Source organism: Zootoca vivipara, chromosome 1 (genome assembly GCF_965207765.1).
Source record: "Zootoca vivipara chromosome 1, rZooViv2.hap1.1, whole genome shotgun sequence".
In the NCBI taxonomy this organism is placed as follows: Eukaryota; Metazoa; Chordata; class Lepidosauria; order Squamata; family Lacertidae; genus Zootoca; species Zootoca vivipara.
Genome location: NC_142582.1, coordinates 85,550,223 through 85,568,419, shown reverse-complemented (window position 1 = coordinate 85,568,419; position 18,197 = coordinate 85,550,223). Strand labels below are relative to the sequence as shown.

The window sequence follows — 18,197 nt, the reverse complement described above, 5'->3', positions numbered from 1 at the left end:
GCTGAGCCACTAGCATAAGCAGATATTGGATAAATGAACCATTTAACTAGGTACTGACATGTAATTCTACCTGTTGTCCTGAACTGTACATCCAAGCACTTAAACTCGCTGGATTTTCTGCCTGTTAAGTAGCTTTCCTTTCCTTTTGTATTGGTATAAATTTCATGTCACAGATGCCACTAATGTTTATTCAGGGCCCTCCCTAAAGCCCACAGATCTTCATCCTTCCAGCTTATTTTTATTTTTAATGTTTGTATCATTCCTTTGTATCACAGGTAGTCATGTTTAGCTCACAAATTTCCTTTCCCCGCAAACGAGAGTGAACAGTGACCATGTTTAAACAGTAAGTATGGTCACGTCTTAGGAGCTAACTGGTTTATGGTGCCATGAGATTTTTTATAACTTTCTGTTCTTGGGGCAGTGGAATAAATTGGGACCCTATGAATCTAACTCCTGAGATGGGAAATAAAAGTTTCCAGCTAGGCCCCAGAAGACCTAGGTTTGACGCTTGCCCATACCCTAGCATCTGCTCAAGCTCCCTTGCCATCAACTTTGGGAAGAATCATAAACTACTCCCTCAGGCACTGTCCTTCAGCCTAGTGTCTTTCAGACAAGGTAAATGATGCTGCTCAGGCTCAGCAGCTGGCCTGGGAGCCATCACACTGGGTAGTGGCTCTTAATGAGCTCAGAGTGCTCTAGGTGAGTAATCTATAGTAGGCATGAGCTGTCAGCACTGGTTTCCCTCATGACCATCTTTACAAAAGCGGGTTTATTTAAGTTGTCAAGAACTTCATTTTTATTAATGAAGCTCCTATTCCCCTATGGGTATGCTATTAGCCTTAACATCCCCTCACATTAGTATGAATTCAGCTCAAGTAAATACTTGTAGAACAGAACTACTCCAGTCATACAATGCTAATTGGGTGTAGTGTATATATTTTAACTTGGGCATGTTGCTGACTGGCAATATCTTATATTGATTTGTCAGATTTTGACTGTATGTAACTTAGAAAAATCAACCATGGGCAGGAAATCTATAGAAAGACTCAACAGAGGGGAAGGGATTGTTTGTTGGACTCATGCTACCAGTTGCTCTGCATTTCATTTGCTGCTTCCAGGATTGAAAGTTGGAGGTGAATCTCAATAGAAAGAAAGGGACTCATTAGACTGAAAGGAAACTCAAGTGTCCCGCAGCCGAGCAATACTGTACAAGCAATTTCTTCTTCTTTTTCTGCTTCTTCTTTGGTGATCACTTGTAGCCGAGTACGATTGTCTTCCATGAACGTGGTCTTAACAGTGAGTCCGTAAGTGTCTGTAGAGGCCAATTCTGGATCCACACGTCCTTCCACAGTGGGGACATAGGTTTTTGGGCGGGAGTTGATCACAGTGAGGGTTTACCTAATGCGCCTTCTTCTCAGCACTTTTCTCCCTTTCATCCTGAGTTTTAGTATCTTCAAAGTCCATGACACCATTGGTAAAAGCTGTTCTCCAATTGGAGCGCTCACATGCCAGTGTTTACCAATTGTCTGTGTTTATACTATATTTTTTAAAGATTTGTCTTGAGAGAGTCTTTAAACCTCTTTTGTTGACCACCAGCATTACGCTTTCCATTCTTAAATTAAATTAAATTAAATTAAATTAAATAGCTGCTTTGGAAGACGATAATCAGGCATCCACACAACATGACCAGTCCAACAAAGTTGATGTTGAAGAATCACACTGGTGATCTTTGTTTCTTCCAGTATACTGGCATTAGTTTGCCTGTGTAAAAATTTTCAGAGACACTGTTGATGGAATCTTTTGAGGAGGTTGAGATGGCATTTATAAGTGGTCCATGTTTCACAAGCATACAGTAAGGTTGGCAGTACAATAGCTTTGTAAACAAGCATTTTGGTTTCCCTGCAAATTTCCCCCAGTCCTCAAACACTCCGCACTTCAGTCAGGAGAAAGCTGGGCATGGTAATCCAGTCAGGGTGGGGGTGGGGAAGGCAGACTATGTTTAGGAGACCTTTTCTAGCCCCTCCCCTATACAGGGTGAGCAGAGTGGATCCTAAATAGGACTGCTTAGTCATGGATACAGCTGCTGAACTACTCAACTGCCTCATTCCTTGAGTCAGAACAATTGAATCTGTATCCACCTCCCATGTGCTGGTTCATGACTAGGGTCTTCCAGATTTCACGGTCCTGCCCCCGTTACCATTTGCCGATTGCCATGGGACTTTTTGGGGTTTGAGTTTGGGATGGGTTTTTGGAAGACACCTGTGTGTAAATTTGTTTTATGTGTGTAGATCAGTGCATGCTGACCAACGCATAGTCTTCGCAGTAAGGCTCTATTCTGATGGCATGAGTATCACAACGACCGGTAGATTATTATCTGCTGCAGCCTTCATCCACCTTCACAGCTGTTGTAACATACCAATTCCGCCTGTTCTGCTGCTGAAGACTTTTGGGATCATTCTTTGTCTAGCTCCTCCCCTTTCACCTTGCCGCCTTGGGTGACCCTGCTGGGAGTACAAGACTTCTGATGGCTTCGCTCACAAGGGTAATAGGAACATGTAAGCCCACTCACCATGACACGGTGATGATCCAGTGAGTGAGACAGGCGATGTGCATCCACTGTGACTCACCTTCCATTTCTGCCTGGGGGGTACTTTAAATGGGTACACATTGCACCTGATAGTGAGGACATAAAGCCCCAAATAAAAACTCCCATTGGGGCAAGAAAAGCATTGAGACAAGCCTTAAGCCTAGTAGGGAAGACATCTCTTTTGTTCCTTCCTTACCCACTCTAAATCGAAATGCAAGAAGCAGCAGGAAGGCAACCCTTAAAGTAAGTGAGGAAGGCATGTTGCCTTTACACTTCCCCTCCTATCAAAGTGCTCTCCATGTCTGGAAAGGCATCTCCCCTCACTGCTTCTCCCACTCCCACATCAAAATGCCATTTGGGTTAAGAAAAGGGGAAAGACAGCCTCCTCACTCCACTCCCCACCCCCCATAAATACACTTTCTGGTTGTAGTACAAGTGGGAAGGCAAACCATGAAGGGAGCAGGGAAACCACCACCACCCCATATTGGTCTCCCTAAGGAGGGGAAGAGTTCACTGCCCTATTAGTTGGAGTGGAAGAGCACGGACTCTTCTATCTGCAGGAATATAATATTTCTCTAGTTAAAATTAAAATTTATTAATTTTAATAAAGATCAGAGTCTGTAGATGGCAGTGAAGGCCTTTGTGTGCCATAGGTTGGTGACTCCACCACATTCCCTCAGTCTTCAGAATCTTGGGTAAGTTTAACCACTTTCTCAGTTATGCCCACACAAGCTGAGACAATGAAACAATGCCTTTCTGTGTGCTTCTATGAACAGATGTAGAAGTCCCCTGAAGACCTGGCAAAAACCTAAGCCAGAGCGGAGTTTGGAAAGGCAAGATAGCTTTTGTGTTGGAACAGCTTTTGGGTTCTTAGAAGTCTGAGCAGTTGGCATGTATTCTGCCTGATTTTTGTCTTGAGCTAAATGCTGTTTAAAACATCAACAATAGCTCCCCCTGAGCATTAAGGACAAGGCAGTTGAGAAATTGGGACAAAAATAGTTACATTTGCTCTATGGAATAGTTCTCTCACACAGTGCTTGATATTCTTCTTTGACAGATATAATACTTTGTGGGAGAGAGCGCTCTCACAATAATTTGGTGAGATTAGAACATTAACATAAATATTTTGGACTCTGTTATCTTGAGCCATTGACCCTACAGCAGGAAAATGAAGCAGTTCTATAAAGATGGTTTGTCAGTGATGATCTCTATAGTTAGTTAAAGATTGTACAGCAAGCTTCCCTTATTAGTAGTCAGGAAAGCAGGAAAGAATAGCTACCGTGATTGCTCTCCAGTTGTTTCCTACAAGAAGAAACTATACAAATTAAAGTTTACTAGAAGAAGGCTAGTCCCTTTGTCCTGCACTGCAAGGCTTGTCATGTGAAGCATTTAGGATTAGCAGGCATATTTCATGCTCTGAAAAGTCAGAAAGAAGGAAGAGAGAGCTTTACACAAAGAACTGCCTGCCAGGCATAGATCTTGCTCTGTTTTTGTGCAAAGTATAAACAGTGATGTGTAGACTAAAAACCAGATTTCTACAGCATTTAATGAAGATGGAAAAGTAACCAGGCAGTGAGTTCAAGGGGTTGAACAACAGAGAACAGCCTTTTATATGAGAGGCTCTGTAACAACGTACAGATCAGTTTTCTGAGAACCTGCCAGTTCAGAGGGATTTCAGAAGCCCACAGAAGAACTTCACTTCTTTGCTTTCACCTATGTTGAAAAGGTGAATAAAGGAGACTTGTGAACCTGTGCTCCTGTTAAGTGCTAGATGAGCTAGGCAAATATAAATGTCTTTAATTTTGTTTGCAGTTAGTATGAACCCATTGTTCTTAACCTTGAACTGCAGGATAACATAATCTTATTCATTTTCCATTGTTGTCTATATCTTGTGATGTGGGAAAGGGTGGCTAAATGTGATGTGGCTAAATGGGACAGTGTATCTGGGTGGTGAGCCCTTCCAGGAACTCAGATTGTAGTATAACACATGCCTTCTTGCTTATATTGTTTCATGGAATTGAAGCTGATTTAAGGATACTGCATTTTTGTAGCATTCAAACACTATATTGTGGTGGTAGGAGCTGATGGGAACTGTAACATAGAACATATGGAGGGCATCCGGTTGGGGGAGACAGCTCTGGAACTATGTGAACCTTGCAGACAACCATCAGTAGTGCAGGTAAATGAAATTGCTACAAGCAACAGTTTGTTTTTCCATACTTGCAAGATAAAGCATGTCTTAACACTACTCCATCTACTGAATAGATGACTTGCTTGTATCTAAAGCTGAAACTGGCCATAACTGCAGTTTTCGGAAGGCTTCAGATTTTGCCCAAGGCCAGTGGATTTGCAACTAAAGTGAAGCTGATGAGGGCTTGAGACTCTTTGGCTTCAGCTCTTGTAGAAGTTGTATTCTTTGCAGGTCAAGCATTCATGCAGTGCAGTGATGTGGAAAACGTTCTTGAAAATTTTCCAATGCTTTTATTTTTCTCCGGAAATTTTCCCACCTCATAAGGTCATTAGTAGCAATGAATGGATGCTAGCTGCAAATATGATACCAGTCAAGCATAACAAATTCAAATGTTTTTAGATTTGTTTAGTTAATACAAGTGAAATAAACAAGCTAAGTTAGGTCACATTCTGGGGCATCAGATAAATTTTCACTGAAAACCAAAAACTTTCTAATGCGAATTACCCTAATTTGCATAGTAAAAAATTCTAGAAGCCCACACCACTGCTTGTGTGCTAGACTGCAAATTAATACCAAAAAGGAGTTACATCTTCCCTATCCATTACATGTGAACTATATTTCACACAAGTGCCTTCCAATGCATAAGCCCTTAATATGTTGATACTTGTTTATGTGCTGAACAAATAGTGTGTGCTCCCTCCCTGAAATAATTCAGCTTCTGGTCATAGTGGTTGATAACCTTTGCGAAGCTAATTCTGAGCAAGATACTATGTTCAGTTGCCTGGCATACATGGTTGACAGAGAACTTAATTTTGGCAACCATATATGTTTCAGTTCTAAGAAATTCACCTTTCCTTTATAGCAGGCTTCCTCAAACTCTGCCCTCCAGATGTTTTTGGCCTACAACTCCCATTATCCCTAGCTAGCAGGACCAGTGGTCAGGGATGATGGGAATTGTAGCCTCAAAACATCTGGAGGGCCGAGTTTAAGGAAGCCTGCTTTATAGCCTTCCCAATGTGATTTTATGGTGAGTCTCTTAAACACGATAGCTTTTCTACACAGCACTTCTGCATGGGGAAAAAGCCTGTACGATTTTCACATTGTGGCTGCACATGATAGATCTACATGTAACTTTTATTCTTTTGTTCTTTTTTACAAGCAGGTACTTGCAGTTTAGCAAAACAGTGCCGTTTGAGGTAACCTTTGGTGCTCAGTGCCGCCAGTGCATGGCAAATGCCACAGTAGCATATGAGATGCTGCAGAAGAGATGAATCTATACCTGTTAAACTACAGGCAAATAATTGTGGCCTGGCACTTATAGAAAGATCCTTGAAGGCACCATTGCAAAATCAAGGTGTATGGCAGTGATGAATCGGACGGTGGGGGGGCTGCACTCCCGAACAATGGTAGGGACGGTGTGTGTATGAAATGGCTGGTGGATATTTAAAGGAGTACATGGCAACGCCAAAAATATGCTCTTTATATGAAGTCCATGTTTTATGAGCACTGTTGTCCCATTTGTACTAAAACAGATAGAATCATCATGTCCCGTGATCAAACACAGCCAGTTGTTCATATCACTAAATTCTTTCCTGATGTATCAAGAAACAAGATTAGGATTAGACCAATAGCAAATACAATTGCAGCAGAACGCATTGTACAAAGAGCTAACAATTAATGGAATAGAATTCTGGAAAACAATGCAGCACTATGAATACTCTGGAGAAGTGTTGAAGAGCCTACAATTTGCTTATGGAAAACCAATGTTGCAAATAAAATAAAATTAGTTGCATTCAGTAGGTCCCATCACAAATCATTGCCAAATGAAAACAGAAAAACATCTTCATCTAAATTGAAATCTATGCAATAGCAGTTTTAGGAAAAACATATCTTTTTGAAAACTGTTCTTGCCAGACAAGTTAAAATCTATCATTCAATATTCTGGCAAATCCTTCAAACCTAGAAGCAGGGAAGAGCACACTGATTAACTTATTCTTTTGTTTCTTGTCTCAAGATCCTACTGAGGAACAGGTTATGTAACAAGAAACAGCCTGTGTAATTGTTTGAAAATTTGATTTTTCCTTGTGTGAAGCTTCTGACTGCCAAATAGTATTCCCCAACCTAATGTTTTCTAAAATGTGCCACCTTTTGGGTAATTGAACATGCCTGCACCATTTGCTGCATGTCCCAGAGTTAGGTTTTCATTCCCTAATCCTTTATAAGGCTGCTCTCAACATATCAGTTAGGGCCAACAGCCTTTTGAAATGGCTGTGTGACTGTAATCAGGGGTATATATGTACTGTTCAGGGAGCCCTGTTCAGGGAGGCTTTTAATGTTTAATAGATTACTGTGTTTTATTTTTCTGTTGGAAGCCGCCCAGAGTGGCTGGGGAAACCCAGCCAGATGGGCGGGATATAAATAATAAATTATTATTATTATTATTATTATTATTATTACTGTGTGTATATATATTCATATAAAGTGAAAAACTAGTTAAAAGAAAAAATAAATTGGAAACAAACATCAGCAGACCGTTGTGGGGGATGTATTTAATACACAAGCCGGTTTTAAAATACCTAACTTGATCTGAGTGACAGTTAAGCAAAGTTTAATCGAGCTTTTCCAAAGTAAGAGAAAGTAGCAATTTTTCTGAGTAATTCTTTTATTGGCATTGATAAGTTTTTGCTAGGAGAACAATGCTGCACAAAGTCTTCCAAATTCTCTGTACTTGTGAATAATGTTGGTTACCCTTGTAAGTTGTGTGATGGTGAGAGGGGGGATTTATATATGGACATAATACTAAAGCATGGCATTATATTACATGAACAAGCATAGGACATATCACCTGTACTTCAGAGGCACCAATAACAGTATATTTAAAACTAAAAATGTGCGTCTTTGGCAAGACTGTATTTTTTAAAGCCATGCTTTCCCCAATCTGGGAGATATTTTTTTTTGTCCGTAGACTTGCATCACCTTCCACTTCCAATAATAATTTAACATGATTATATTTGGATTAAGCCTTTGCTATTTTGCATAAACCATATTCCCAGGTAATTAATTGGAAAATCTATTCATCGGATTTTATATTCGGGTATTTTTTCTTTCACAGACCTACCCATTTGGGTTTGTAAAATTTATAAACCGAGAGACTTCACTAAAATCCTTAATCAAAATTAATAACTTTTAAAGTGAATTATCACTATTAGTTACAAATAATGCTACATAGTCTGTGAATAAGTTGATTTTACATTCCTCGAATCCTACTTTAACCCCCTTAATTGTTTACCGGTAATACATTTTGTGGCTTCAGTTAAGGATGCAATACAATAATGGAGTGGGAGCAGCCCTGTTGTGTTTCTGTTTTTAAATACAATATATTTAAGTTGAAGACAGGAGTGCCTGGCGTGCTATGGTCCATGGGGTCACGAAGAGTCGGACATGACTAAACGACTTAACATCAACAAAATATTTAAGTTTATCTCATTAACAGAAACAAAACCTCCTGATTTGCATAGATTATCCTAACTCTTGTGGAAAAAGTTGCACCTAAACCAATATTTTTAGATATTTATTAATAAAGATATTTTTAAAAAAATCAGAGCTAAAGGCTCAGTTTACTGTTGCTGTCAAATGAGCCTTCCTTCAGAGGAAGTGCAGCCCCATCATATTGGTTGGATATAACAGATCCTAATGTACTATATTTTACAAATGGACTTTCCATTGCACTCCTGAAGTTTAATTTTTGGAATAGTCAAACTGTCAAAATCTTCAAATAGCAGAAAATTGTCATAGAAGCAAGTTGTCAAAGGAAGCTACTCCTCTCTCTGCTGCCCCCGCCCCTACTTTTCTTTCTAAAATGCTTCTTCACCTTAGACGTGGCTAAGAAAAAAATGCATAGACCTTTTTACCATGACGGCCCAGATTGCTAAACCAAAAGCAAAGTATTCTTGGAATACTTTGGATCAGAGTTCTCTTTGGATCAGAATGTCCATTCTTTACCATCACTTGGCTGTTCCAAAGGCACACCATCTGGGCTGGTCCAAGTTTATATACATGCACATGTGATGTATCACTCAAATGTTGTCGATTCCACAATATGCTTCAAAAGCACACATCTAAATGATGGATGGATGAGTTGCATGAAGGCATTACGCAACAGGGTGACCACAACCCCATTTTGTTGTTGAAGTGCTGATTTCCTCCCATGACTCTTCTGTCATATGTTGACTGAGGGCTGTTGGAGAAGGAGGGGTACTGCAGAAAGGATTTATCTTCATTTCTGTCATCCCCCAGTGTTTATTATCCAGTGATAGACAGACGCAGGAAAGTTGCCAATCAAACCCACGTTTACTGCATTTCAATTGCCCTTCAGCTTCCACTTCAGCATTTTGAAATCTAAATAATCTTTGAATAGAGGTTGTGATTTTTCCCCCAGCAGTGGCAAGGAGCAGACCATTGAGCTTTCATCAGTGCTAAAATACTTCTACTGGTCACTTTAAGTTAGGAATGGTTGACGCTAGAGGTCTTTGGACTACAGCTCTAATCATTTCTGACTATTGGCCATACTAATGGGGTTTCGAATACAAGAGCACCTGAAGGGCCACAGGTTCCTATCCTTGCTTTATATAGTTGCAATTAATATTTTATCCCATTGATTTCTGCTAACAGTCCACGTAGCCTCTAAGGTACTGGGGCAGGAAGCAACGTGTCTGAGTAAAATGATGTTAACTTCTTATGTTTGCTCAGCAATGTTTGGTTCTTACATTTACTTTACCTGCATATCCTACAAATGCTACTGAAATTACTATACAGACCCTGAAATTACTATACAGACCAAGCAGTGTATTGCGGAGAACAGGTCTGATGTGGCAGAGTGCACATTATGAAAGCCCTTATTTTTGCTAGGACATATTCCTGGAACTTATTGTGGAATTATGTGGCTGCCCAAAATTGACTAGTTCATGCAAAAGGGCTGATAGATGTATTTTAAAAATCTCCCTCTTCAATTCATTGTCTCTCTTTCCTCCTGGCTTTCTTTTTCATTTGTTTTATATATATATATATATATATATATATATATATAGAGAGAGAGAGAGAGAGAGAGAGAGAGAGAGAGAGAGAGAGAGAGAGAGAGAGAGAGAGATTAGAGTTCCCCCTCCCTGTGCCTTTCTTTCTCAGTACTCTGCTTCTTGCTAGGTTTTGATAAGCAGAGGCCAAAAGGAGAGAAGAATGGAAAGAACATAGACAACTAGGCCTGTTCACCTTGTATGCTTTCATGCCTAGCAGTGCATAGCAAACTTGAATCATCTGCCAAAACAATTGGACTGTCTGGCATGTAGCACAATCTGAATTACCTGGATTTTTTTTTGTTCAGCATTGGAGTTGCAAATTCTCCTGTAGCTTCCTTCAAAGAATATAGCGATTGAAATATAATGTTCACAATGTTTTAGCTAACGGCAGGCTTCATATGATCTAAGGGGGCAATTCAAACTGCCAGCTGGCATCATCAGGGCTGAATGGAGAGGGGTAGATGGGCAGAAAGTGGTGGAGAGTGGAAGGGAAAAAAATAATTGCTTCTCCAGCTCCCAGGCTGATGCAGTCAGATGTTGGTATCAGGACCAGCAAATCCTCTGCTGGCAGAGCCCCACAAACACCCCTTTTAGAGGGGCTTCCAACCAACCCTGCTGAATACCAGTTCTGATAACCACGGGAAGGGAGAGTGTTGTTGCACCGTTGCTCTCAAGTCCTACTTGTGTGTTTCCCATACGTATCCGGTAGGCCACTGAGAAAGCAGGAAGGCTCCAGAAGGCTCTTCTCATGTTTGGGCAAGCGCTTTGGAACACTGCTCAGTGATGAAACTGGGCAGGGCTAGAAGGATCACCTCTCCCTCATCCAAACACCATTCTGCATGGTAAATTTGGGTGGGGTGGGGTCTATTGCTCTGTCTGACAGACATGGCACTGCCTCTTCTCCTCGCCTCAAAATTCTCCTTTTCCACATCGCCTTTAGCTTTATCACATTTATGTTTATTTTCAGCTGCAACCGATCTTTGAAAAATAAATGTAACTATCTTTTCCCATATTCTTCTCAACACTTGACTCTTACACCTTTTGCATTCCCCATTGTCTTATTTTAGATTGTAAACTCCTTGAAGACAGAGACCTGACTATTTTTGCCCATGTATTTTTGCCTATTTTGACCATTCTAGGTTAAAGCATTAGGTAGTGTATCTGTATGGACAGAAAACTTAGAAAGTTATGCTTCCTTGGCACTAGGGATGACACTGTTGGAACCTTGAAGTTTCCAAGATGGCAGAGATATTGGCTGGCTTAGATGGCAGTCTGTGTCAGGGAGGAACCTTTTAGAGTGAATATATGCTTGGATCATAACACAGCAGCATATTGGCACAGGCACAGATTGATTGTGCTATGAAACAATAAAAATAAAAGACTTTGGAATACATGCCCTGTAGAAACTTGGATGGCACCAATAATTTGTTCTTTAGCCTGGGTTTTTGTCTGGGTAACATTCTTGGATATTGCTTCTGTTGGCTTTACAGATGGATTTAATGTGTTTTTTTGTATTGATGCTGTATTAGATTTTTTATTTTATAAATTATTTAAATAAAATAAATTCACTGACATGTTATCTTCATCTTAGTGCAAGGTTATGTATTATAGTTACTGGTTTTTGCAATTTTTCAGTATTTTTCACAATTCCAGGGTGAATACAACTCTGTAGTCCTGATGATTTATTGTTGTTTACCATTTAAAGTTTCCTAATGATGTTATCATTTGACTGGCTTTTTAGATGCATCTTTCTTATTTCTTTGGCTTTCATGCATCCTCTGACTTGCTTCTTTGATTTTGCTAAGGAGTCAAAAAACCTTTGGACTCTGAAGACTTCATCCCTTCCAGCTGGTGTGTTTTGATTGCTTTGTTTACTAAATCAATCGCTCAGCTTCACTAATCTTCTTTTCGTTTTGTCCCTAGGGGCGGTGATTGGAGATGGGCAGTCTGCTGTAGCGAGTAATATTGCCAACACCACCTACCGGCTTCAGTGGTGGGATTTCACCAAATTTGACTTACCTGAAATAAGCAATGGTAAGCTGGAAAGGGAGCTGAATTGCAAAGGCAACTTGTGAAGCAGGAGGAGAGGGAGATTGCCATTCTGCCAATGACAAACCCATTGTTCATAGAGACATAGCATACATAATCCTTTATAATTTCAATTGTTAACTGGATTTTGAATAGAATTTTGACAAATTCTCCTCTTGAACATGTTAAGGTGAGAGGGCAGCTTCTGCAGATTGTAAAACACCACTCAAGCTTTAGGCAGCTCACCTTTACACAGCACTTGGCAGCAAGCTGTAGTTCTTCCTCATGATCTCCGTGCAGTCTTGGAGTTCTTCATTTTGTTTTTTACCTCAGTGATCAGTGCACTTGATGCCCGTGGGGTATAATCACAACTTCAGCTGGGTGCCTGTGGTGCAACTAGCAGTTTTTTTATAAAAAAAGTGTATGCGCTTGTACCAAGTCAGACCACTAGTCTATCTAGTGATGTGTATATTGACTGGCAGCAGCTGGCCAACATTTCAGATGGGATTTTTTTCTCGGCCCTCTGGAAATACCAGGATTTGAACCTGGCATATTCTGTATTTAATGCATTGGCCACAACATTGAGCTGCTGCTGCTGCTCTAGTACCATTTGGTGCCAAAGGGGTCAACCCCCCCCCCCCCAAGTAATAACAGCTAGTCGGGGATTAATGCTGACATCATGATGCCATGATGCAATTTATCCAGTCAACTTTGATTAAACTGCAGTGTTGCTGAAGGCAAATAAAGCCAATAGTTTGTGTCATTTAAGGAAATTGACTCAGCAGAAGACTTGGCAGTGTGCTTGCTCCCTGTCTTTGGGAGCCACATACTGCTGCACCACCACACTGACACTCCCCACTCCTCAGCGGATCCATGTAAATCAGATGAGGAGGATCTCATCACTTCCTCCCTGCTCATGAAATGATCCATTTGATGGCTGAGGATGTGGGGTGATTTGCATCCCCAATGAAGTGCTGAGCTGGGTGTAGAGGTTTAACCCTAATCTGGTTACTAGATGACAGGTGGGGAACTTTTTTGGCTTCATGGGTTTGATCTTGTCAAAATTCCTTCCATGGCTTAGCAAAGCACCTTTTGAAACATCCTCTCCTCTGGAAGAGTGTTTTAACTGCATGCTTGCAATGGAAGTGAGATAATTGTTTTAAAACAGTAAAACATCCTTTGAAGCAGCCTCCCATCACCACTCTGCCTTCTAGGAAGTTCCTGTTTCAAATGGTGTTTTACATTGCTGCTCCTTTAAGCAGGTGGCAGCAGTGGTGTCAACTCCAATGCCAGCTCCCTCCCTTCCCCCAATTTAAAGAAAAAGGCAAAGGACTTTAATTTCTGCTCAAAGGTTGGTGTGTGGAGATTAAATCCTGCTGCCTGCTGTTCCCTGCTGGTAAAAAGAATAAAACAATAAAACTATCAATAAAAGAATAACTATTAAAAACATTCAAAAAATAATTACAAACCAGTGATAAACTGAAAACCAGATTAAAGCACATGTCAACATTCTCCATGTCTGGATATGCTTCCCTAAGCAAAAATGTTTTTAGCAGGCTTTGAAAAGAGTACAGTGGAGGTGTCTGCCTGATGTATCAGTAGGCAAGAACTTCAGAAGTCAGTTAACAGCAGTACCTCTAGAAAATCTTAGTATAAAACAGGAGACAAACCAGAAAAAGTGCGGCCTCTAACAAGTACGCAAAATGTGTTTTATTTCATAATTGAGGGTTGTTCTTGTTGTTTTACAATCAAGTGGTATATAGATTTTATGAAACAGATAAAGTAAAATAATAATTGCACTAAAAGTAGCAGGTACGGAATAGCAGCACAGAGGTTCACCTTCATGGACACTTACAATTTGGTGGCAGTAATCTTGCTGAAAAATTAGCATATGTCACAGCAGCTTTGTAATAGGAGCGGCTGTCAGAAGACTCAAGTCGTAGACTTTAAAAAGCTGATGTGACTCACAGCTAATCATGACTGCTAGATTCATGCTTTCTGAATTCAGGAAAGCTAGATATAGGCTTGAACAGAGTGAGAATGGATTTTGGTATAAATAAAACAGACCTCTTTTGAGAAGAGAAACATGTATCTATTTAGCAGCCATATCATAAAATGTCATCCTATCATGTGCTTATTTTCCTAACACTGGAGTGAATAGTATATGTCCTTTCCCTTTAACATGGGATTCTTAGTCAGATGAGTTGAATATGTGATCTTGTCTTCCATGGAGCAGTTTAAATTAAAGCCTTTTAAATTCTCTTAAGGCTTTCAGGATGGGGGAGGGGAATTGGCAATTTCAGAATTTGGATTTTGACTCCAATTCCAATAAACATAGTGCAGTCCATGCCTTCTAAGATATTAAGGTGGTCAGTGTTACACATGATTGGTTGCATGTGCACCATATTAAGTTTTAAGTGGTGAACATGTAGCTAATGCTACTTTGAGGCCATCATTCAACTAGTAGCTAGAAATCCTGTCTCTCATGTTAACATAAGTCAAGGTTTAATTGAGAATCAATAGTGGTTATTTGATAAATGTGTCTCCTGCTAATGCACCATACAACAGATTGAAAACAACCCAATTAGAAATGAACATAGCTCCCACAATCCCCTGGGCTTTATGTCTCAATCAGCACGTCAGGGTAACTGTGAGGAGTGGTAGTGGTGGGAATGGCAGAAATCCCCGTGTGTGTTCACCACTTATTCTCTTCCCTATCACTTGCAAGAGAAGAGGAGAGTAGATTTTCTGAAGGGTGAGCACTGGTGGAGATGGCCATGGGGTGCAGAAGACTTTAGAGGGTTGTAATACTCATTTCAGTTAGGTTTTTCAAATCCCTAATGTTATTCTCTGAGCCTGAACTTGGAGAAGTTCACAGACATCGCTAGGTAAAAGTGGCAGCAATTGGCTGAGGTTTGGATGTTGAAGGAGAAAGAAATGAGTGTGTTTAACTTAAGAGACATGACAAACCTGTATGCGGTGGTACCAAAACGGGCTTTCTCACATAACATGTTAGTATGTTCATTTACTACCTACGTATGTAATTCCAATACTACCAAAAGAATTTCTTGGCTTCTCCTGCATTGGTCACAGATGCCCACAAATTCTTAAATGTGCCAATTTGTCATCATTCTGCCCTTCATTGCATTGTCATAGCAACGACTGCAATTGGTATTATGCAATACTATAAGGAGAGTAACGAGGCAAGAAATGCTTTTATATTATTATTGTCAGATCTAATGCTTTTAATTTTCAGCTTTGTGAACAGCTATTTCTCAGGGACCAAAGTGCTTCATTCATGCTTGGTTCTAAGAGTGCATGGATCTCCATTCCTCACGTTTGCCATCTTCTTCTTGAGAGATATTGTAATCCAGCAAGACAAGTAATGCCTCTGAACAGCTTTAGGAAAGCCCATGTTCCACAGTTTTTTTTTTTTGTATAAAATGCAGTGTTTTTTTATGGGTGGATTTTCTATTCTCCCTTATTTCCAGCTGAAATTATTGATCCTTCTTTTTTCTTTTTCAGCCTCTGTGAATGTGCTTGTTCAGAACTGCAAGATATACAATGATGCCAGTTGTGATATTTCTGCAGACGGGCAGCTCCTGGCAGCCTTCATTCCTAGTAGTCAACGGGGCTTTCCTGATGAGGGAATACTGGCAGTATATTCCCTAGCACCACATAACTTGGGCGAGATGCTGTACACAAAGCGATTTGGTAAGAGCTCATTGATGGGTCAAGTGGTTTGGGGTGGGGGTGGGGAGTCAGGGTTTTAATACTTGGATACACTTCAAAATGAAAATGTCATGTTCCCGAGATCAAACTGATAAAAAAGTAGATTTCATACATCACAGCAAACCATAAACCATGACCTACCTTGAGCACGAGTACATACTACTGAATCACTTCTGTTTCTCTAGACCTTTCCTGAAGTTCAGAACAACAAACCGCAAGCCCTGGCTTTCTGTGAACCGGAATATGCTCTACCTAAACAATGGGAGATTGCTTTAGAGTCCATATAAAATGTTTCTTTAGATTTAAAATTGAGATTGATTCTGCAAAAAGGCATTGTCTAATTCAGATAGGTGCTGGAAATGCAATGTTGAGACACATGTTGTGATCCTGTAGGAGGAAATTGAGGGTGGCGAGTTCTGAAGTTGTAGTCACCTCCAATTTTGTATTGGCAAAATCCTTGAAATTTGTAGGTGTTTATGTACTTCTAAATTATATTCCTCTAGTATGGGGATCAACAAAAGGATGGCAAGAATGGATCTTATATGCCCTAATGATCACTAAGAGACTTGTATTATGAGTCTGGAAGGATAAATATCTGCCACCTCTAATGCAATGTATTGATGACCTTAATACCCTTTGTACATTTTAGTGTACTTTCTATAAACACCGACTTTGCTCGGATACATATTTGGACAGCATTCATTGAACTTCGCGTATAAACTAAGGTGGATGTATTTATGTTTAAATGTTTTGTTAATGTGAGCTGCTGGGTTTTCCTCCCCTCCCTGTATTTTTTGCCTTTTTGTTTTCTATTTCTTTTGTCTTTAATGGTTCTGCAATAAAAAATAAGCTCCTTGCAGATTATCAACTGTTAATCTTGTATGGTTGTTTTTACAAGGATTCATAGAGTGAATTTGTTACAGCCCCAGTTGCAGAAATTGACATGAAGGAAGGTGGAAATCATCACACAGGTTCCTAAGTGAAGAAAGCAAATATGTATTTCTGTTTATCTCTAGGTCCCAATGCTATTTCTGTGAGCCTGTCCCCAATGGGCAGGTATGTCATGGTAGGACTGGCATCCCGTCGCATCCTCTTGCACCCTTCCACAGAACATATGGTGGCTCAGGTCTTCAGGCTGCAGCAGCCACATGGCGGAGAGACCTCAATGAGGGTAAGTAGTACACTATTTCTTTGCTTCTCCAGCTATTTATCGCCATGTCTGTGTTATTGTTTCATTGTCTTACAACTAGGCATGTTTACGTGGAAGCAAATACTACTATGTTGTGTAAGGCAGTGGATCCCAGCCTTAGTTATGTTTTTAGTTTTCACTGTCCAGTGTCTTAGTTCCACATAATATGCAGCGGCGGAGCTGCCTGGAGCAAGGGGTGGGGTATGGAGGGCGCCTTCCACGTGCCACAGCTCAGGGTTAGGAGAGGGGCGGGGAAGCTGCTGCCCACTCTCCTCCTACTCTTTGCCACCAGGTTAGGCTTGACCCCGCAGCGGAGCTTCTGCAGCCAGGCCACGGCCGAGGAAAGCAGACAGCAGCTTTGCCACCCACTCTCCCCCTGCTCTCCACCGCCGGGTCAGGGGGAGGCAGTGCTGCTGCAGCTGGACGTGCCTCGCCGCGGCCAAGGTAGGATGTTCTCCACCGCCGGGTCAGAAGTGACCTAGCGGCAGAGCTGCTGCCATCAGACATGAGGTGTGCCTGCTCTCCTCTCCTGGGTCAGGCCTCACCCGGAGGCGGAGCTGTGCCAGGCATAAGCACCAGAGCCAAACATAGCTGCCAAGTCTCCCGCTGAAAAATGTGGGATCAGCAGCGGCGCGGCACCGGAAGTTGCGTAGAAGCAACTTCCAGGGCCACTCTTCCCATGTGTGGGCACCGGAAATCAGGCAGAGCGGCACTGGAAGTCTCTTCTACGCATGCTCGGTGGTCATCTTGGTGGTGGCCGCATGGTGGTGGCCATCTTGGCCACCAGGCATGCATAGAAGCGATTTCCAGTGCTGGCGCTGCTCGATTTCCGGTGCCCACACATCGGAAGAGCGGCACCCAAAATGGAGGCTCCCTGGCAAGTAGGAAATCCGGGGGATTTCCGGGATTTTTATCCATTCGGGAGAACAGAGGGAAACAGATTAAAATCTGGGGGTATCCCGTGAAAAACTGGATACTTGGCAGCTCAGCAGCCAAAGCGCAGCTCCTTTGGCACAGAGCCAGGCTCAGATGAAGAAGCCTGCGGTGGGGATGCCTGTTTCTTCCCCCTCTCAAAATTGTGCCCAGGACCACGGCACCCACGGCACCCCACATGTTATGCCTCTGATAGTAGGTACCACTGTGGAAAAAAGAGTTTTCTAAACCAAATAGCATTAAAAGGCTATATAACTTGAAAATGTGTAGGTTACCAGGTAAGCATTTGATGATGTTTGTTTGTTAAGTATTTATTTCTTGTCTTGCTTCCATCATGGAACCCAAGGTGGTGTGTATATGTTGTTCCAAAGTAGTAGCCCATCCAGGCACTGGCCACACAAAGTCCTGCATAGCTTCAGCAAGGTAGTGGTCTCATTTGCCTTCAGACCATATTGTAGGGCCATT

General features: G+C 41.3%; 1 protein-coding gene across 3 annotated transcripts in view; it reads left to right on the top strand.

Moving 5' to 3' along the window:
• AMBRA1 (autophagy and beclin 1 regulator 1) overlaps positions 1-18,197 on the top strand; it is a 147,748-nt gene that overhangs the window by 84,073 nt on the left and 45,478 nt on the right. For all 3 annotated transcript variants that reach the window (XM_035115335.3, XM_035115345.3, XM_088653921.1), the window contains exons 13-15: positions 11,774-11,884; positions 15,404-15,592; positions 16,627-16,781. In XM_035115335.3, coding sequence (XP_034971226.2) covers positions 11,774-11,884; positions 15,404-15,592; positions 16,627-16,781 — 455 coding nt within the window. The remainder of the gene's footprint in view (positions 1-11,773; positions 11,885-15,403; positions 15,593-16,626; positions 16,782-18,197) is intronic.